The sequence below is a fragment of the Taurulus bubalis genome (genome assembly GCF_910589615.1).
Source record: "Taurulus bubalis genome assembly, chromosome: 10".
Taxonomy (NCBI): domain Eukaryota; kingdom Metazoa; phylum Chordata; class Actinopteri; order Perciformes; family Cottidae; genus Taurulus; species Taurulus bubalis.
This window is the reverse complement of record NC_136598.1, coordinates 25,782,499-25,802,925: the sequence shown is the minus strand read 5'-3', so window position 1 is coordinate 25,802,925 and position 20,427 is coordinate 25,782,499. Positions and strand designations below refer to the sequence as shown.

The 20,427-nt window shown below is 41.9% G+C and overlaps 2 protein-coding genes across 2 annotated transcripts; one reads left to right on the top strand and one right to left on the bottom strand.

The window, feature by feature from the left end:
• Positions 1-941: 941 nt before the first annotated feature.
• LOC306742538 (tripartite motif-containing protein 16-like) lies at positions 942-19,679 on the top strand (the record flags this gene model as incomplete). The annotated part of the gene is made up of 2 exons (XM_079224929.1): positions 942-1,613; positions 18,672-19,679. 2 exons carry the CDS (start codon positions 942-944, stop codon positions 19,677-19,679), a joined length of 1,680 nt encoding a protein of 559 aa, XP_079081055.1.
• LOC306742451 (tripartite motif-containing protein 16-like) lies at positions 9,675-11,945 on the bottom strand. The gene has a single exon (XM_079224839.1). It carries the CDS (start codon positions 11,910-11,912, stop codon positions 10,242-10,244), a length of 1,671 nt encoding a protein of 556 aa, XP_079080965.1. The 5' UTR covers positions 11,913-11,945; the 3' UTR covers positions 9,675-10,241.
• Positions 19,680-20,427: the final 748 nt, after the last annotated feature.

Here is a 20,427-nt window from a genome sequence, read left to right as displayed (position 1 = left end):
ACTACGTCACCAGTGATGATGGGATACTGGCCGTCAGGTGGAACGACAACAAAACGGTCACTCTGCTATCAACAGACGTGGGGGTGGAGCCGATGTCCTCACTCGTCAGGTACTGCAAAGAGACCAAGAGAAAGGAGCCTGTGACCTGTCCAGCCGTCGTCAGAAGTTACAATACCAATATGGGGGGCATTGACAAGAGTGACATGTTGGTCCACCTCTACCGCACCCCCATGAAGTCCAAGAGGTGGTACATGCGACTGTTCGTGTACTGTATTGATGTCAGCCTCACAAATGCCTGGCTTATGTACAGACGGACTGCAAGGCCCTTGCTGACAAAGGCCTGCCTGTGAAGGGTTTCAGGTTGGCGGTGTTTGGGGCTGCCAGCTGCCCGAGGCCAGCCACATCTAGGTCCAGAAGGAGCTCAGTGTCCTCTGTGTCCTCTGTTGACAGCCTGCCCAGCATTCCTGATATCCCTCAATCTGTCCGGGGAAAGCGCAGCCACACCCCAAATGATGCTGAGCGATTCGATGTGTCACTCTTCCATGCCCCTGTCTATGCCACACGCCAGACCTGCAAGTAATGCCGCAGGAAAAGCAACATATTCAGATCGAATCTGGTTTGCAGGGTCTGCAAGGTGCACCTCTGCCTGAACAGTGAGCGTAACTGCTTAAAGTTAAAGTTGAAGTTAAATATTTGTAATAATTAATTTAGTGCACATTTCGTGAACCGTAGGTTTAGGTCCGCTGAGAGCCAAAATGCCCTAACTTTCTTCCTGGACTATGAATGCCTCTCGTTCCACAACAGAGAGGCTCTCTACAGTTTTATAGATGGGTGTAACCAACATAAAGTGAAGTGCAGCAGCTGACGTATCCTGTTCACTGCAGAGACACGTGTTGTTCAGATAAGAGCTCAAAGTACAGTCGTTGTCTTTGAGAGGAGAAATGGCGGAGAAAGGAGTTCAGCTGGACCGGGAAAGCATCTCTTGTTCCATCTGCCTGGATCCACTGAAGGATCCGGTGACTATTCCCTGTGGACACAGCTACTGCATGAACTGTATTAAAGCCCACTGGGATGAAGAGGATGGGAAGAAACTCCACAGCTGCCCTCAGTGTAGGAAGACCTTCAGACCGAGGCCTGTCCTGCTGAAAAACACCATGTTAGCAGATTTAGTGGAGCAACTGAAGAAGACTGGACTCCAAGCTGCTGCTGCTGATCACTGCTATGCTGGACCTGAAGATGTGGCCTGTGATGTCTGCACTGGGAGGAGACGGAAAGCCTTCAAGTCCTGTCTGGTGTGTCCAGCTTCTTACTGTGAGAAACACCTTCAGCCTCATTATGAAGCGGCTCCATTAAAGAAGCACAAGCTGGTGGAGCCCTCCAACAAGCTCCAGGAGAACATCTGCTCTCGTCATAATGAGGTGATGAAGATCTTCTGTCGTACTGATCAGCAGTGTATCTGTTATCTCTGCTTAATGGATGAACATAAAGGCCACGACACAGTCTCAGCTGCAGCAGAAAGGACCGAGAGGCAGAGAGAGCTGGAGGGGAGTCGACTAAACATCCAGCAGAGAATCCAGGACAGAGAGAAAGACGTGAAGCTGCTTCATCAGGAGGTGGAGGCCGTCAATCTCTCTGCTGATAAAACAGTGGAGGACAGTGAGAAGATCTTCACCCAGCTGATCCGTCTCCTGGAGAAAAGAAGCTCTGATGTGAAGCAGCAGGTCAGATCCCAGCAGAGAACTGAAGTGAGTCGAGTCAAAGAGCTTCAGGAGAAGCTGGAGCAGGAGATCACTGAGCTGAAGAGGAACGACGCTGAGCTGCAGAAGCTCTCACACACAGAGGATCTCAACCAGTTTCTACACAACTACCCCTCACTGTCACCACTCAGTGAGTCTACAGACTCATCCAGCATCAACACCCGTCCTCTGAGATACTTTGAGGACGTGACAGCGGCTGTTTCAGAAGTCAGAGATAAACTACAGGACGTCCTGAGAGAGAAATGGACAAACATCTCACTGACGGGGACTGAAGTGGATGTTTTACTGTCACAACCAGAGCCCACGACCAGAGCTGGATTCTTAAGGTATTCACGTGACATCACACTGGATCCAAACACAGCATACACACAACTGTTATTATCTGATGGGAACAGAAAAGCAACAACAATGAGTCAACATCAGTCTTATTCTAGTCACCCAGACAGATTCAGTGAATGTCATCAGGTCCTGAGTAGAGAGAGTCTGACTGGACGTTGTTACTGGGAGGTAGAGTGGAGAGGAAGAGGAGTTTGTGTAGCAGTCGGATACAAGGATATCAAGAGAGAAGGGAGATGGAGTGAATGTGGATTTGGATTCAATAACAAATCTTGGGCATTAAGATGTCTCAATAACAGTTATACATATTTTCACAACAGTGTCCAAGCTCCCGTCTCAGGTCCTCCGTCCTCCAGAGTAGGAGTGTACCTGGATCACAGAGCAGGTATTCTGTCCTTCTACAGCGTCTCTGAAACCATGACTCTCCTCCACAGAGTCCAGACCACATTCACTCAGCCTCTCTATGCTGGACTTTGTCTTTATTATTCTTATGGAAACACTGCTGAGTTGTGTAAACTGAAATAGACCGAAGTCCTTTGAGGGTTAAACTGTGTTTGAACTCTTGAACTCATGTAGTCTCCATGTTTGTGGCTGAGAGATGATTGTTGAGGCGTTTCTTCACTGCACAGAGATCAGCTGTCAGTCAAACATTGTGGGCGGTACTTTGACGTCTTCTCATTATTGTTGTGTAAATGTTTGAGCTCCTCTAGGTGGCGCTCCTTGTGTCTGTTTAGCCATGGAGGCTCTCACTGCTCATGATGACGTTTGTTTTTTCTCTGCATGAACATTTAAACTTCTCTGATCTCTAAATGTCTGATGAATGTTTGTATTGATGCTTTTATATTGTTGTTTCTCTTCCACTGCATGTTTCTGAAGAGAGAAAGCAGCAGACCTTCATTCATCAAATAAACTTGTTCTCTTTGTGTGTATTTGTGAACAAATCCTTAATTACATGTATATGTATATGTTTGGCAGACCTATGAGCTATTATTACACTTTAATTATCATGATCATAATCAATGAGATCATTCATTATTCTCTTTAATATAAATGAGATTCATTTTAAACTGATTGATTGTGTGGATGATGTGAATCTGTCCATGAAATAGTTGATCAAGAGTAATTTAACAGACAAACTGAATGTTTATGATGAATAAACAAACATGAACAAAGTATTTTCTTCTTGTCTTCATTTCAGGGTTTCACACAAAGCTGATGTATAAAATATGAAACTAATATGAGAGAATAACTGAGTCAGTTTTCCTCCTGAAACACCACAAAGTACAGAGTTCATGTTTAGAGCAGAAGAGCATTAGTCAGTCAGTCTCTGTCCTCTAAACTTTCCTCACTAAAACATCTTGGTCACAGAGAAATGAGCAGTTTGATATCACGTGTTGCTTTTTGCAACCACGAGTTTGTTTGTCTATAAAACCACTGAGGTACTTTGACAGCGGCTGTTTCAGAAGTCAGAGGTAAACTACACGACGTCCTGAGAGAGAAATGAACAAACGTCTCTCTGACGGACTGAAGACTGAGACCCAGATGTTGTTTTTCTGACAATTCAAAAGAGCGTATATGTCTAAATATCTTTATAATATTGGATTTTTTTGTACTGCTTTATTCATTCCATATAGATAAAAAATAATTACAAACACATTTAACCACCTCCACTAATCACATACAAAAAGTTCACAACATGGTAAAGTTTCTGTTTCCAAGTTTCTTTTAGCTGTAATTTATTCACTTTCTTCTTTTTAATGTTTATTCTGGTCAATGTGCCCTCTTTTTTAATTTATTTTTTTATCTCCAACCCATAATATCCTGTTGCTGTTTTTGGTCAATACGGTTTGTTGCCAATCAAGCTAAAGACGGAAAAAAATAAATCAATCGATCATGTTTTATTTACGGAGCACATTTTGAACAAAAATGTATGGAATTCAAAGTGCTTTAGAAATTATTGACGGAAATAAAACACGACGAAAATGGAGAGAAATGAAGAGGCTAAAGTACAAAGAATAAATATTTACTGAGAAAATCAATAATGGTAAAATAGTCAAATAAAGCTACATTAAATCAGATATAAATTAAAATAAATACTAAAACCAAAGCATAAAAACACATAAGACACTGATTAAAATCAGACGTAATAAGCAATAAATACTAGAAACCATAAACTGGTTACAAGGGGAGACAGTTAAGTTTAGGAAAAGATCGTGAAATATTTAGTTAGGAAAGTAAGTAGTTCATGAACAGTTATGAATGTTTTAATAAGTAAGTAATAAACAGCTCTAAACCATCAGGTCTACAGTTATAATTGTTAAAAAGTAATTAATGAACAGTTATAAACCATCAGGTCCAACGCTCTAAATATTAGTAAGTAAGTAATAGACCATTCCAAATGTTTGTAAGTAATTAAAAACAGGAATTGACGATCAAATTTGCAGGTAAAATGTTGTTGTTACCATATTGTGATATTTTTAGTTCAGTGAAATAGTGCCTTGGTTTTCGGTCCGTAACTTAGATACAGTATTTTTCTTATTTAATGTTAATCCTTTATTAGTTCCATATTGAGGACAAATGGATCCTGAAATAATAAAGGATTTAAAATAATAACAATAGTAACAAGATTACTGTAGAATTTACAGTAACTTGCTGGCAGCAATTAGCCAGTAAGTATCTGTAGTATATTTTACAGTATGCTTACTGTAAAATTAGTCACAGTACCCATGAAATACTGTAGTCATTTTTACAGTAATAATCCCAGTACGTCATTGTTATTACAGTATTTATCAAAATACTGTACTTGTCATCACAGTAACCATGTACAGTTTACAGCAAATCCTAGACTACTGCAACATGCATCACTGTATTTATTTTAATACTGTAAATGAATACTGTAAAATAATTAAATACTGCGTAAAAGTCTTAGCTTACCTGTTGTGTAGTTGTAGTTCACCTTCAGCGGTGCTCGGTAACGTTACGCGTGCCACGTGGTGCTGCACGGTAGCTAGCAAGAGAGAAAAGAGTCAAAACTTCTCCATGGAGCTAGCCTTAGCTAACGAACATCAACACACACACAAACGACGACGGCGTCACAAATAAACGATTCCAATTCATTTACAAGTTACACTAAACTTCTGCCATTTATCAACTATATGAAGCATATGATTTATATCACAACTTAAAGTGCACATACTATATTTTGGTAATATTAGTAACACTAACGTTAGCTTACTAGTGCAGGAAACTGTGTCCCTACTTCTTCTCTTAAAGTCACATAGTTAGCGTTACACGGTAACTTTACTTGAGAAGACTGTGCTGTCTGTAATTAATGTACATTTACAAAATGCCTGGCAAAAAGTAAATATGAAGGAATAATAATGAACTTCGTTACCTTGCTGTTGCTGAAGTTGAAGTGGACTCTGGTCAGAAATGTTGTAGCTCTTGCTCCAAAATTGTGTCGAGAGAAACAAGTGTCCATCGGCACACAACGTTATAATCTACTGTCATCATTTGTGTAACACAACGAAGGGTATACAATATCGCTTTCCCCCTCTGTCTGCATGATAGCTAAACCTAACATCTGTGTTAAATAATGCTAGAACAGATTATGGTTTATTATGGTGAGAAACCGCTCAAAGTTACTGTATTGTGATTCACAGCAACATTCATTTACAGTAAGATTGACCCAGGAATGTATTTTAACCATGATGCATTGCAGATCCACAGCAACATGCTGTATAGGAGTTCTACACTAAGAATATGGCTAGAATACAGTAATATTACTGTGAAAACTACAGACACTTGTTTCAGTTGCTGGCAGGTCAGGAGTCAGTTTGGTGGTTGAGAAGTGAAGAGCATCACAGCAGGCCCGGCGCCAGGCACTGATTTGCGGGGGGGACTTACGTTGCTTTGGGGGGGGGCACGTGTTTTCTTTAGGTTTTTTTTACAGCCTATGGTAGCATAGTAGTTCAACTTTTCACCTATAATCGAACTCCGGCACAAAAAGGTGACAGACGGTATTATTTAGAATCTCACAAGCTAATAAATAGGCCAGCTGAGCAGGTAGCCTACCCAATAGAATTAAACATGAACCGGAGGCCTATGGCAATCAAGCAACACAGCAATCAAGCAACACATAAGTCCAACAATATATTGTATTGAAAGATCAGCAGATAGCAGATTCAGCCACAACAAGACATTTAAAAAATAGGCCTAAAAGGTGTACAATTATTAGGCTAGCACATCCAGCAACAACATTAACAACAACAATAACGATAACAACACACTCAACAACAACACACTGTCCGGTGTTTGTCCGAAACAGAGCAGAGCGCAGCAACGACGAAAAGGGCCAACCACGTTGTTGCTAGCCTACAACAGAAATTAAGAAGACATTGCTTTGCATTACATGTTTGTTTGTTTGTTTTTCCAAGAAAGAACAAACACATAGGCCATAACCAATCATTTAGCCTCGTCCATAGGGCCAGCAGGCTGGATGAAACCAGATAACTCACCATTAGTGGAGCGGGAGACGACGGTTAGCCGCCAAGTGAAATCTGCGTAGGACAGTGTCCCTCCATTCACTCCTGAACTTCTTTGTTAAGTCTTTCTCCAAAGCATAATCAGGTTGGCCTTTCATTTGTGGAGCATCGACTGTCTGTGATCAAAATGATTTTGCTCCTTTTTTTGCTCATTATTATATGTTATAAAGGCTTAAAACACTGTGTAAAAGGTTAAGTAATGTATTTGAATGTGTATCATATTTCTCTACTAAACAATTGAAAATGAACATGACCAAAGCTTTTGATATTACAGAAATGAAAATGAACCTATTTTACATCTTCTCAAAAAGTTTTGTTTGCATAGAGCATTCAATGTCCATGTTATAGGCTTTTATATGTGTCCGTGTCCAGGCGTTTTAGAGATGTGTTCATCTCCCTGAAGCAGTTCCGGTCCAGCTGAAGACAGAACCCGTTATTGCCCTCCTCAAACATCCAGGCAGGCTTTTACAGGCAGCTAGTACAGTGTTTCCTCCCCAAAATGACTTTCTGCCTCTCCTTTTCCCACTGTCATTCTTTGTGTTTGTGTGGACAGAAAAGTGGCCTTTAGTGGGGAGTTTAGGTGGGCCAGCAAGTGGCAGAACTCTCAGAAACTAAACTAACACTGTGTAAAAAGGAAAAGGTTAAGAAATGTATTTGAATTTTCATCATATCTCTCTAATAAACAATTGAAAATGAACATGTGTTTAGGTGGGCCAGCAAGTGGCAGAACTCTCAGAAACTATACTAATACTATTATTTACAACCACAACATATTATTTCCAAAGAAAACACCATTCAAAAGGCAGTGAAAAGCCAGTCAAACTCTCTTCCCTGCTCTCTGCTGCTGCTCTGCCCTGCTCTCTTCCACCCCTCCCTTTTCCAAGCCTCGGTAGAAGTCAGGTATAGGGAGAGAAGCTGATGCTGATTCTTCAGAGAATCATCACACTGCATCTCCATCAGTTCTAGTTGCAGACTCTCTTCCACTTCTTCTGCATCCATCAGGAAGGAAGTCGAGAACAGCTGGATTTATTTCTCAATGGTAGAAAAATCTTGTGAAATGTGATGACAGACACATATTCCCCATTTTAGCAGAAAGGTTGACCTCTGGAAAAGCTGCTCTGATTTCAGACAGCGTGGAGAAGTGTGCAGCATTGAAGTTAGCTGTGTCTCAAAGAGACGGAGCTTCACACAGAATGCTTTCATGTGTGCGAAAAGTTGTGGTACTACCTGCTCTTTGCCTTGCAGGCTCTTGTTCAGTGTGTTGAGGTGATGAGTAAGATCAACTAGAAATGCAAAGTCTGCAACCATGGAGGGTCACTCAGCTCATGAAGAGGCCGGTCCTTCTCTTTCAGCAGCTCCTCCGTAATGCAAAAGTTATCGTCAACTACCCGCAGAAGCATTGTCAGTTGAGCGGTGTCTGTGGCGTCTGTGATCAAAAAAATCAAAAGCACAATCTGACACCTGATGCTTTACGTTAGCTGACAAGTCTTCGTGTTTCTGGACTTGCTCACGTTGTTGAATTCCGGTATCTTTTCCAAGCACATTACTCCTGACTTTAGAGAGGCTCTGTGTTATGAAGTCTCGTCTGAGAAGGTTTCCCGTGTCGCGCTGTGAGCTGAGCGACCTCGTAGCTGCTAGTGTGGCACGTTCTCCTGTTTTGTTCGGACGGCAAAAATACGATGAGTTGAGCTAGCAGGCTAGCTGCCATTGCTTGACTTTCTCTCCATAATATTTTTAGAATCGGCTGCGGGCCAAAAAAAAATGCATCCTACATGTCCACGACTACGTTGTGTGTCCAGTTTTGTTGCATCATTTGACTTCTGATCTGCAGCTTTTCACAATCTTGGTTCGTTAAGACTATCATCCTTGGTTAAGAAAGTCAATACAATGCCTTTATTTCTTTAATTTAGGACCAAATATGTGAATCAGGATCTATAAATAATCATTGGCATTGTCAGTGTTGACATGTTTGAGCATTCTGAGGTTAAAAACTAACTTAAATGAGTGCTTATGAGGAAATGATCGCCCAGGGGAAAAATAAATATACTTTTTTCTATTTATCTCTATTTATCTATCTTTTCTATTTATTTTTCTAAACGTATTCATGCTATTATGTCTATATATTAATTATATTATTCTTTTGGAATGTGTTAAAATGTATTACTGTGAAAATGCACCAAAAGCACATTTTTTAAATATATATTTTGATAGCTTGCCGTTTTAGTATATCTATTCCGTGTTCCGTGAAATGTAACGTTTATTATTTTATTTATAATGTGCTAATAGTATACAAAAGGTATAACCATGGTATACTATTAACACAATATAAATGTATTGTAATGTTTACATGTTTGTAAAATACTAATAATATATTTCAAATATACTTAAAACACAAAAAGGTATAATTTAAGTGAGCTATCTGCACGTATATTAGCACATACACAGTAATAAACTTAAATTGTCCTAAGTATAATAAAAAAAGTATACTAAATATACTTCAAGTTATACTTGAGTGTGTTTAAAAATTACATTTATTATTATTATTAGTATTATTATTATTAGTGTCTCTGAGCACCAGGGTCCCTTTAGAAAACCTCTCATTTTACTGCAGCAGGGTCCCTTTTTGACAGTCTGGTCCTCTCAGTCCTGGTTCTGGTTCTCCCGTGGCCCCCTTCCCCCCAGCGGGTCCAGCAACACGTCCTGAGTCTCAGTCTTCAGTTTACCTCTGACTTCTGAAACAGCCGCTGTCAAAGTACCTCAGCGGTTTTATAGACAAACAAACTCATGGTTGTAAAAAGCAACACGTGATATCAAACTGCTCATTTCTCTGCGACCAAGATGTTTTAGTGAGGAAAGTTTAGAGGACAGAGACTGACTGACTAATGCTCTTCTGCTCTAAACATGAACTCTGTACTGACTCAGTTATTCTATCATAATAGTTTCATATTTTATACATTAGCTTTGTGGAATGAAGACAAGAAGAAAAGTACTTTGTTCATGTTTGTTTATTCATCATGTAAACATTCACTTTGTCTGTTAAATGACTCTTGATTATTTATATTAAAGAGAATAATGAATGATCTCCTCATTGATTATGATCTATTGTTATACTTTAATCATGATAATTAAAGTGTAATAATAGCTCATTGGTCTGCCAAACAAATACATGTAAATGTAATTAAGGATTTGTTCACAAATACACACAAAGAGAACAAGTATCTTTGATGAATGAAGGTCTGCTGCTTTCTCTCTTCAGAAACATGCAGTGGAAGAGAAACAACAATATAAAAGCATCAATACAAACATTCATCAGACATTTACAGATCAGAGAAGTTTAAATGTTCATGCAGAGAAAAAACAAACGTCATCATGAGCAGTGAGAGCCTCCATGGCTAAACAGACACAGGAAGGAGCGCCACCTAGAGGAGCTCAAACATTTACACAACAATAATGAGAAGACGTCAAAGTACCGCCCACAATGTTTGACTGACAGCTGATCTCTGTGCAGTGAAGAAACGCCTCAACAATCATCTCTCAGCCACAAACATGGAGACTACATGAGTTCAAGAGTTCAAACTGAGTTTAACCCTCAAAGGACTTCTGTCTATTTCAGATTACACAACTCAGCAGTGGATCCACCATAAAGACAAAGTCCAGCATAGAGAGGCTGAGTGAATGTGGTCTGGACTCTGTGGAGGAGAGTCATGGTTTCAGAGACGCTGTAGAAGGACAGAATACCTGCTCTGTGATCCAGGTACACTCCTACTCTGGAGGACGGAGGACCTGAGACGGGAGCTTGGACACTGTTGTGTAAAAAATAATAACTGTTTTTGTGACATCTTAATGCCCAAGATTTGTTATTGAATCCAAATCCACATTCACTCCTGCCCACTTTTCTCTTGATATCCTTGTATGCGACTGCTACATCAACTCCTCTTCCTCTCCTCTCCACCTCCCAGTAACAACGTCCAATCAGACTCTCTCTACTCAGGACCTGACGACATCCACTGAATCTGTCTGTGTGACTAGAATAAGACTGTTGTTGACTCATTGTTGTTGCTTTTCTGTTCCCATCAGATAATAACAGCAGTGTGTGTGCTGTGTTTGGATCCAGTGTGATGTCACGTGAATACCTTAAGAATCCAGCTCTGGTCGTGGGCTCTGGTTGTGACAGTAAAACATCCACTTCAGTCCCCGTCAGTGAGACGTTTGTCCATTTCTCTCTCAGGACGTCCTGTAGTTTATCTCTGACTTCTGAAACAGCCGCTGTCACGTCCTCAAAGTATCTCAGAGGACGGGTGTTGATGCTGGATGAGTCTGTAGACTCACTGAGTGGTGACAGTGAGGGGTAGTTGTGGAGAAACTGGTTGAGATCCTCTGTGTGTGAGAGCTTCTGCAGCTCAGCGTCGTTCCTCTTCAGCTCAGTGATCTCCTGCTCCAGCTTCTCCTGAAGCTCTTTGACTCGACTCACTTCAGTTCTCTGCTGGGATCTGACCTGCTGCTTCACATCAGAGCTTCTTTCCTCCAGGAGACGGATCAGCTGGGTGAAGATCTTCTCGCTGTCCTCCACTGTTTTATCAGCAGAGAGATTGATGGCCTCCACCTCCTGATGAAGCAGCTTCACGTCTTCCTCTCTGTCCTGGATTCTCTGCTGGATGTTTAGTCGACTCCCCTCCAGCTCTCTCTGCCTCTCGGTCCTTTCTGCTGCAGCTGAGACTGTGTCGTGGCCTTTATGTTCATCCATTAAGCAGAGATAACAGATACACTGCTGATCAGTACGACAGAAGATCTTCATCACCTCATTGTGACGAGAGCAGATGTTCTCCTGGAGCTTGTTGGAGGGCTCCACCAGCTTGTGCTTCTTTAATGGAGCCGCTTCATAATGAGGCTGAAGGTGTTTCTCACAGTAAGAAGCTGGACACACCAGACAGGACTTGAAGGCCTTCAGTCTCCTCCCAGTGCAGACATCACAGGCCACATCTTCAGGTCCAGCATAGCAGTGATCAGCAGCAGCAGCTTGGAGTCCAGTCTTCTTCAGTTGCTCCACTAAATCTGCTAACATGGTGCTTTTCACCAGGACAGGCCTCGGTGTGAAGGTCTTCCAACACTGAGGGCAGCTGCGGAGTTTCTTCCCATCTTCTTTATCCCAGTGGGCTTTAATACAGTTCATGCAGTAGCTGTGTCCACAGGGAATAGTCACCGGATCCTTCAGTAGATCCAGACAGATGGAACAAGAGAAGCTTTCCCGGTCCAGCTGAACTCCTTTCTCCGCCATTTCACCTCTCAAAGACAACGACTGTCTGAGTTTCACTTCCTCATAAGCGACTCTATTTTGAGCTCTGATCTGAACAACATGTGTCTCTGCAGTGAACGGGGCGCGTCAGCTGCTGCACTTCACCTCATGTTGGTTACACCCATCTATGAAACTGTAGATCTGAAGGGGAGGGAACCAGGAAGTACAGACAGAGTGAAGCTCTCTGTGTTTGAGAGCAGGAAGAACAGGGAGCGGTTTTAAAGCTATGGTTCATTCCAGGAAGAAAAGCAGTTTGAGAGAGACTGTGTTTAACACTTGTTTACAAAGGAGATCATTTATCTGTTTACACTGATTACTTTAACTTTTTGAAGGTAATCTCTGCTTAGAATAATTACTTAAAATACAGTTTGATCAACGTTTTTAATGATACTAATAATAATACAAATACAGCAGAAGAAGAATATAAAATTAATCCTTGCTGTAGAAGTTATGATTGCCCCCAATTCATTTTAGTCATTTTAGGTTTCTTTTAAGAAAACAGCCTGTGCCTGTCTTGGCGGCAACTCGAGAACCCGGTGGTGGACACGGGGGGTGAGGGAAGCCGCCAAGAAGGAGGCCTTTCGGGCCTGGTTGTCCCAAGGGTCTCCTGAAGCAGCTGACGGCTGCAGCCACGGTGGTCGCGGAGGATAAAACTCAGGCATGGGAGGAGTTTGGTGAGGCCATGGAGAAGGACTTTCGGTTGGCCTCAATGAGGTTCTGTAAAACCATCCAACGGCTCAGGAAGGGAAAGCAGGGCCTACCCCAAGCTGTTCTCAGCGGGGGAGGTGAACTACTTTCCTCGACGAGGGATATCATCGAGCGGTAGAAAGTGCACTTTGAGACACTCCTAAATCCGGCCAACATGTCCATGGAGAGGGGTTGCACCCATATCCCTGGCGGCGGCCACTAAGGGAGTCAAAAAGCTCCATGGTGGCAAGGCTCCGGGGGTGGACGAGATCCGCCCTGAGATGCTGAAGGCGCTAGACATTGTTGGGCTGTCTTGGCTGACACGCCTCTTCAATGTCGCATGGGGGTCGGGAACAGTGCCCATGGACTGGCAGACCGGGGTGGTGGTTCCCATCTTCAAGAAGGGGGACCAGAGAGTGTGCTGAACTATCAGGGTATCACACTACTCAGCCTCCCGGAGAAAGCTTATGCCAGGATGATGGAAAGGAGACTCCGACCGCTTGTTGAACCTCAGATTCAAGACGAGCAGTGCGGATTTCGTCCCGGTCGGGGAACCGTGGACCAGCTCTTTACCCTCGCAAGACTACTGAAGGGGTCCTGGGAGTTTGCCCAACCAGTCTACATGTGCTTTGTAGACTTGGAAAAGGCTTTTGACTGGGTCCCTCTGGGATTGGGGGGTACTGCGGGAGTATGGGGTGCCGGACTTGTTGCAATGGGCCAAACTGTCTCTGTACGCCTGCAGTAGGAGCTGTGTTCATATTCTCGGTAATAAGTCAGACACGTTCCCGGTGGGTGTTGGCCTCCGCCAGGGCTGCCCTTTATCACCGGTCCTGTTCGGAACTTTCATGAATAGAATATCTAGGCGCAGCTGGGGGGGACGGAGAACGTCAGGTGCTCCACAGGGCTCAGCCTTAGAGGGGGGGGGGGTAAGGGAATGTCTGCGGTATGGCCCTGATTTAACATGGGGCTTGGATGGGACACGGCCCTTTTGTTACACGTGACATTGTTTTGGGCCGTATCGGGAAAAGGGCCATCTTGACAATTTTTTTATGGGGAATTTTGGGAACGTGAAGGAAATTGCGAGGGATGAAGGCTTTTTTGGCTCCAAAGTGTACCGAAGTGAGAAATCCTATAGGGGCGATGTCGACCATATGTTGACCATTAGGGAACTTTTAGGCCATTAGGGGGACAATTGGTAAGGTTAAGATTAACTTCCATTGAATCACATGTAAATGGGTGGGGCAAAGGCCGAATGGGGCATTTTGGGCTTTTTGGGTACAGGAAGGGCCTTTTGGGTCAAACCTTCCGTAAAAACATCTGGAAGTCCTTGAATCAACTGGAAATCCTTGAGTAACTTGGAAATTGGTGGAAATTGGTGTTTTCCCAAGAACTATGTTTTAAATGAAATGTGGTGGACAGCAGAAGACAGGCTTTAAGAATCAGGTGGATTTACATCAATAAAATGTTCCTGAAAAAAGATAGCTTTCTACAGACTTGTTCTTTTGGGTGCTCATTCAATTCATCCAAGGCAATGTTCCCATCAAGTTTCAAGCAGTTATGACCCTTTGAATGAGAGAAATCTGAGTTTTTAGACCACTCCCATGCAGAGATGCTAAGGCCTAAAGAGTCATAGCCACATTTTGGAGTGGGTACAGCATGGAAAAGAAAGCTAAGCTCTGACATGTTTAGAACAAAATTACCTTCATTCTGAACGATATTAACACCATGACCTCATTGTAGGCTCTGTCCACAGTGTCTGTGCAAAATCTGGAGTCTTTATGACTAAAATTTGAGATATTATGGCCATTTTCACATTGATCTAAAAAGATCAAATTTTAAGGGAATTAGGGTCAAATTTGACCCTTTTGGTCTGTTTTGGGGGCCCTTAACTTGCAAATATTGGCTAAATGTTAGAGTATCTACATTGAGAAGCCCCTCTTTGAATGTGAAAAGGATCCACATCTCTAAATTGATTTAAATTAATCTTCTGGATAAATGATTGTCTCTTCAATGCATATTACTAACTCTACTTTCTTTTTCATTTCGTGGCTGCCTGGAACCATGGCCCTGCTGATGCAACTGGCCTGGAGCCGGTCCTGCCTACTGCCATGGCCCTGCTGATGGAACCGGCCTGGAACCAGGCCTGCCAGCTGTCATAGCCCTGCTTTCCCCTCCCACTGCCCCTGGGATGCCCCTCCTCTCTACCTCCTTCTGCTTAATGGATCGTGGCTATCTGGATCATGGACCATGCCTACTACTCATTATATGAATAATTTCTGTCACATTCATTGAATGTGCTGTAACTCTGTTACATTGTTCATTCTGGCCACATGACATCTATTGCTTCTGTCCATCCGGGGAGAGGGATCCTCCTCAGTTGCTCTCCCTCAGGTTTCTTCCCCTTTTTTCCCTGTGAAAGGGTTTTTACTATCTTTTTGGGGGAGTTTTTCCTGATCCGATGTGAAGTCCCGGGACAGGGATGTCATGTGTACAGATTGTAAAGCCCTCCGAGGCAAACTTGTATTTGTGATGTTGGGCTATATAAAATAAACTGAATTGAATAAAGTATTTATTTCAATTAAAAGACTGGTTTCACGGCCATTTGGGGCAATTTTGGCTAATTGGGAAAAGGGCATTTTCGGGAAAAAGAGATTCAGAGTAATTCTCAAGTGGGATATTCCTGGGGGACACTGGGGACCATAACAGACATTATGAGGATGATAACTTCCAGGGCATGCCCAGGTCTAACCCCAGATGTACCCAGATTTAATATTGACAAGCGTGTAAACGTTTGGCCAGTGTTTCCTACTGCTGATCCTCCCAACTTTATAGATCTGCAATACTAAATTGCTGAAGTGTCCCTTTAAATTACAGTAGTTGTGGCTTATTTATGCAGAATCCAACCAGCACAGGATCCATGTTTTCATTTCATCACGTCCCTCTGCGAGCGTCATTTATTACATGCAATAAACTTTGTGTGGAACTAGAACATCCTGACATGAGGCAGAGGCATGAACTGTAGTTAACGACCAAAAGTCTCTCTCTGAAAGATTTTATGCAGCCATAAAGATGAGGAAGTAATCCTAAGAAAGTCAAATTAAAATGTGTAAATAAGTATACATTCAAATTGAGTGTAAATTCTGTGAGTCGTTTACATTTTATTGAAAATGAATAGACGCCGTTTACATTCAGCAGAACCACAAAAAAAGCCATTTAAAAGTAGGGTTGGTGATTTTCTTGAGAAACATGTTTTACCCTTTATGCTGCCTTTACAATAAGCTGGTCCCTGCTAAACACACATTGTTAACCCTTAAACAGACGAGCGGTCGGCCGGTCAGCCGAGTGCGTCGTCACACGACATATCGATTTCTGTAGCGAGGTCAGATTGTGATGTGGATGTTTGGACAACATCTATAATATATATGAGAGCACTAAACCAGAAGGCTTTCACCAAACTTGTTCATCAGCAACAGAGTTCTGCGTAGAAGGCGACGAGTACCGACCAATCAGAGGCCAAGAAGGGCGGGGCTTCAGTCAAACCACCGTAAATAAGCCAATCGGTGTGAAAGAGGTCACTTGCAAAGAATCAAAAGGACAACGACTATAACTCAGAGATATGATCATAGACTGAAGGTGTCAAAAAGCCATAAACCAGCCTCCATGCTGACGAGGAGGGATCGTAATTACCTATAAACTCAGATTTCATATTCATGGACTAGTTTATGACCTTTATACAAGCTCTGTAAGGAACAAAGTCGATAGTAGTTGCGATTACGTCATTTTTCTGGTGCGCGCCTCAGTATAAACTACGACTAAGGTTGCCCCGCCCTCTAGAGGTCAAACTGACTCACTGCATGTGACAACATGGAGAAACTCTACAGAGAGAGAGAGAGTCTGCACTGCTTTCATGTTTAAGGTCACACTGCAAATCAAAGCAGGGAGATCACAACTGGAACTACACCAGTACATCAGCATGGATTCGTTTTTTTTCTTAATTTGCAACCTTTAATATGAAGGATTCAGCGCAGTGTGATCTGGAACTTGATCGTAGGTGACGACCGATGCGGCATTTTGACCTGATTGAATGTGCAGGTTTGTGCATCCTGACGAGAATAAAGTGTGTTCTGGTAGAAAGATACGAGATTCAGATCAAATGACTGAACAGACCCTTTGCCTGTCGGCGGAGTATTGCTCATTATCTGACATAAAACTAAATTATCCCGCTGTTCCATTTGTTTAAAGCACGCCAGGATATTGGGCTCGATCCATACATTTTATTCAATAATAATATTTAACTGGTTGTACAGAAGTCTATGCTTCGTGTGTTAAATCTGCATTATTTCTACTGACCACCAGGGTGCAACTCCTCTGGTTGTATAGAAGTCTATGCTTCATGTGTTAAAGCTGCATTATCTCTACTGACCACCAGGGCGCAACTCCTCTGGCTGTATAGAAGTATATGCTTCATGTGTTAAAGCTGCATTCTCTCTACTGACCACCAGGAGGCGACACCATAAACAGTTATAAATGTTAGTAAGTAATTCATAAACAGTCATAAATGTTAATAAGTAAGTAATAAACAGCTCTAAACCATCAGGTCTACAGTTATAATTGTTAAAAAGTAATTAATACACAGTTATAAACCATCAGGTCTATAGGTATAAATATTAGTAAGTAAGTAATAGACTGTTCTAAATGTTTGTAAGTAATTAAAAACAGGAATAGATGATCAAATTTGCAGGTTAAATGTTGTTGTTGCTGTATTGTGAGTTTCAGTTCAGTGAAATAGTGCTTTGGATTTCGGTCCGTAACTTGGATACAGCATTTTTCTTATTTATGGAGTTTGTAACGAACCTTCGTTACCCCTACGAGTCTTCTGGCAGCACAAAGGGCAACACGCAAGGATTTGAGGTTTCTTTATAGTTTTTATTCATGTCAGCTGTTGTGTGCGTTGCCGGCCTCGCGCGCCCGCCTTGACTCGTCTTCAATGATTTCATTTAGCTGACGCTTTTATCCAAAACGACTTACAGGTCTGGCAGCGAGCGCTCTCCCAACACCTCCACGCCGCGAGCTAGCTTAGCTTAGCTCACGAGCTAGTTTAGCTTAGCTATGGAGGTGGGACCAAGCAGCCAAAAAGGGTGACAAAAACAAACACAAAAAGCAGAAAAAGCTGTTCACTCACCCGATGCTGTCCACTTAACAAAGACAAAGTCCATCCTTCTCTCCATCCTTCACAGTTCAATGATGTGGTTGTTCAGTTCATCTGTGTGCTTCAGTGAGGATCCTCAATGCCGAAACATGCAACCCTCCATGAGAAAGGCATGAAGTAATTCCCCCACCAAGTCCGGTTCTCCTCCTTCAGCCATAGAGTATGAGAAAACTAAAATAGTAAAAATTAAATTACTTCTCGAACAACAGTTTCAACAACATGAACCGTTCTAACTATCAATAATTTTCTGCTAGACGTGTCACGGTAGCCAACTGACCAATCACAGTCGCATTATTGTCGTTAATGGTCACACGAATCAGACGTTCAGACACTCTAGAAGGCTGGTTCATGTATTTTAACCAGACTACTTTCCCACAGAGAAAGAGAGGTGAAATGTGATTGGATAAGAGATGCTGTTAACCAGCTCTCAAGCTGAGCCATACCAGAGGCCTGAAGCAGAGGAACAGATGAAGAGCTGTGCAAAGAGAAAATAAGCAAATAGGGAAAAAATATTATAATACATGTTGTGTATTTGTGAAAAACAATTACATTATAAAATAGCTTTAACATTTAATTCTAAAAATTTCAATTTAAAAAAAAAAAATTAAATTAGAAAATAGCTATAACTTTGTGATTCTGTTTAGGCCAGCAGAGAAGGCTTAGAAGGCCCTGAGAGCCCACGACTCTTCTAAGCAGAGATGACCTTCAAAAAGTTAAAGTAATCAGTGTTTCAAACAGAGAAATTGGAGGGAGAGAGAGAGCAGAGAGAGCTGGAGGGGAGTCGACTAAACATCCAGCAGAGAATCCAGGACAGAGAGGAAGACGTGAAGCTGCTTCATCAGGAGGTGGAGGCCGTCAATCTCTCTGCTGATAAAACAGTGGAGGACAGCGAGAAGATCTTCACCCAGCTGATCCGTCTCCTGGAGGAAAGAAGCTCTGATGTGAAGCAGCAGGTCAGATCCCAGCAGAGAACTGAAGTGAGTCGAGTCAAAGAGCTTCAGGAGAAGCTGGAGCAGGAGATCACTGAGCTGAAGAGGAACGACGCTGAGCTGCAGAAGCTCTCACACACAGAGGATCTCAACCAGTTTCTACACAACTACCCCTCACTGTCACCACTCAGAGAGTCTACAGACTCATCCAGCATCAACATCCGTCCTCTGAGATACTTTGAGGACGTGACAGCGGCTGTTTCAGAAGTCAGAGATAAACTGCAGGACGTCCTGAGAGAGAAATGGACAAACATCTCACTGACGGGGACTGAAGTGGATGTTTTACTGTCACCACCAGAGCCCACGACCAGAGCTGGATTCTTAAGGTATTCACGTGACATCACACTGGATCCAAACACAGCAAACACACAGCTGTTATTATCTGATGAGAACAGAAAAGCAACAACAATGAGTCAACATCAGTCTTATTCTAGTCACCCAGACAGATTCAGTGGATGTCGTCAAGTCCTGAGTAGAGAGAGTCTGACTGGACGTTGTTACTGGGAGGTGGAGAGGAGAGGGATAGGAGTTTGTGTAGCAGTCAGATACAAGGATATCAAGACAGAAGGGAACAGGGAGCAATGTGGATTTGGATTCAATAACAAATCTTGGGCATTAAGATGTTTCAATAAGAGTTACACATTCATGTACAACAAAGTCCAAACTCCCGTCTCAGGTCCTCAGTCCTCCAGAGTAGGAGTGTACCTGGATCACAGAGCAGGTGTTCTGTCCTTCTACAGCGTCTCTGAAACCATGACTCTCCTCCACAGAGTCCAGACCACATTCACTCAGCCTCTCCATGCTGGACTTTGGCTTTATGGTTATTCCTATGGAGACACTGCTGAGTTGTGTAAACTGAAATAGGCAGAAGTCCTTTGAGGGTTAAACTGCAAATCCTTAATTACATTTACATGTATTTGTTTGGCAGACCTATGAGCTATTATTAAACTTTAATTATCATGATCAAAAATCAATGAGGAGATCATTCATTATTCTCTTTAATTTAAATGAGGTTCAGTTAAAACTGATTGATTGTTTGGATGACGTGAATCTGTCCATGAAATAGTTGATCAAGAGTCATTTAACAGACATTTAACAGTCATTTAACAAAGCTGATGTATAAAATATGAAACTAATATCCCAGGAGTCCGGCTGTTGTTCCTTCAGCAGCATTTCGGAGAAGAAGGTTAGAGCAGCGTGTAGAGCTGGCTTCAAACGTTACATTTCACGGAACACGGAATAAGATATACTAAAACGGCAAGATATCAAAATATATATTTTAAAAATGTGCTTTTGGTGCACTTTCACAGTAGTACATTTTAACACATTCCAAAAGAATAATATAATTAATATATGGACATAATAGCATGAATAAGTTTACTTACTAATTGGACTAAAATATTACTTAAAATATAAAGAAATGTGGTATATTTAAAATCTGTATTTATCAAATGTGCTTTAAATACATTGTTTCACTCATTGAAAGTATACTACAGTACAATTATTTTAAAGTGTGTTAAAAGTGTAATTTAAAAAATAGTTAAAAGCGTGACTTTTGTATACTTTTTATATATTTGCAGAAAGTACACTTCTTTGAAAATTAAGTATATTG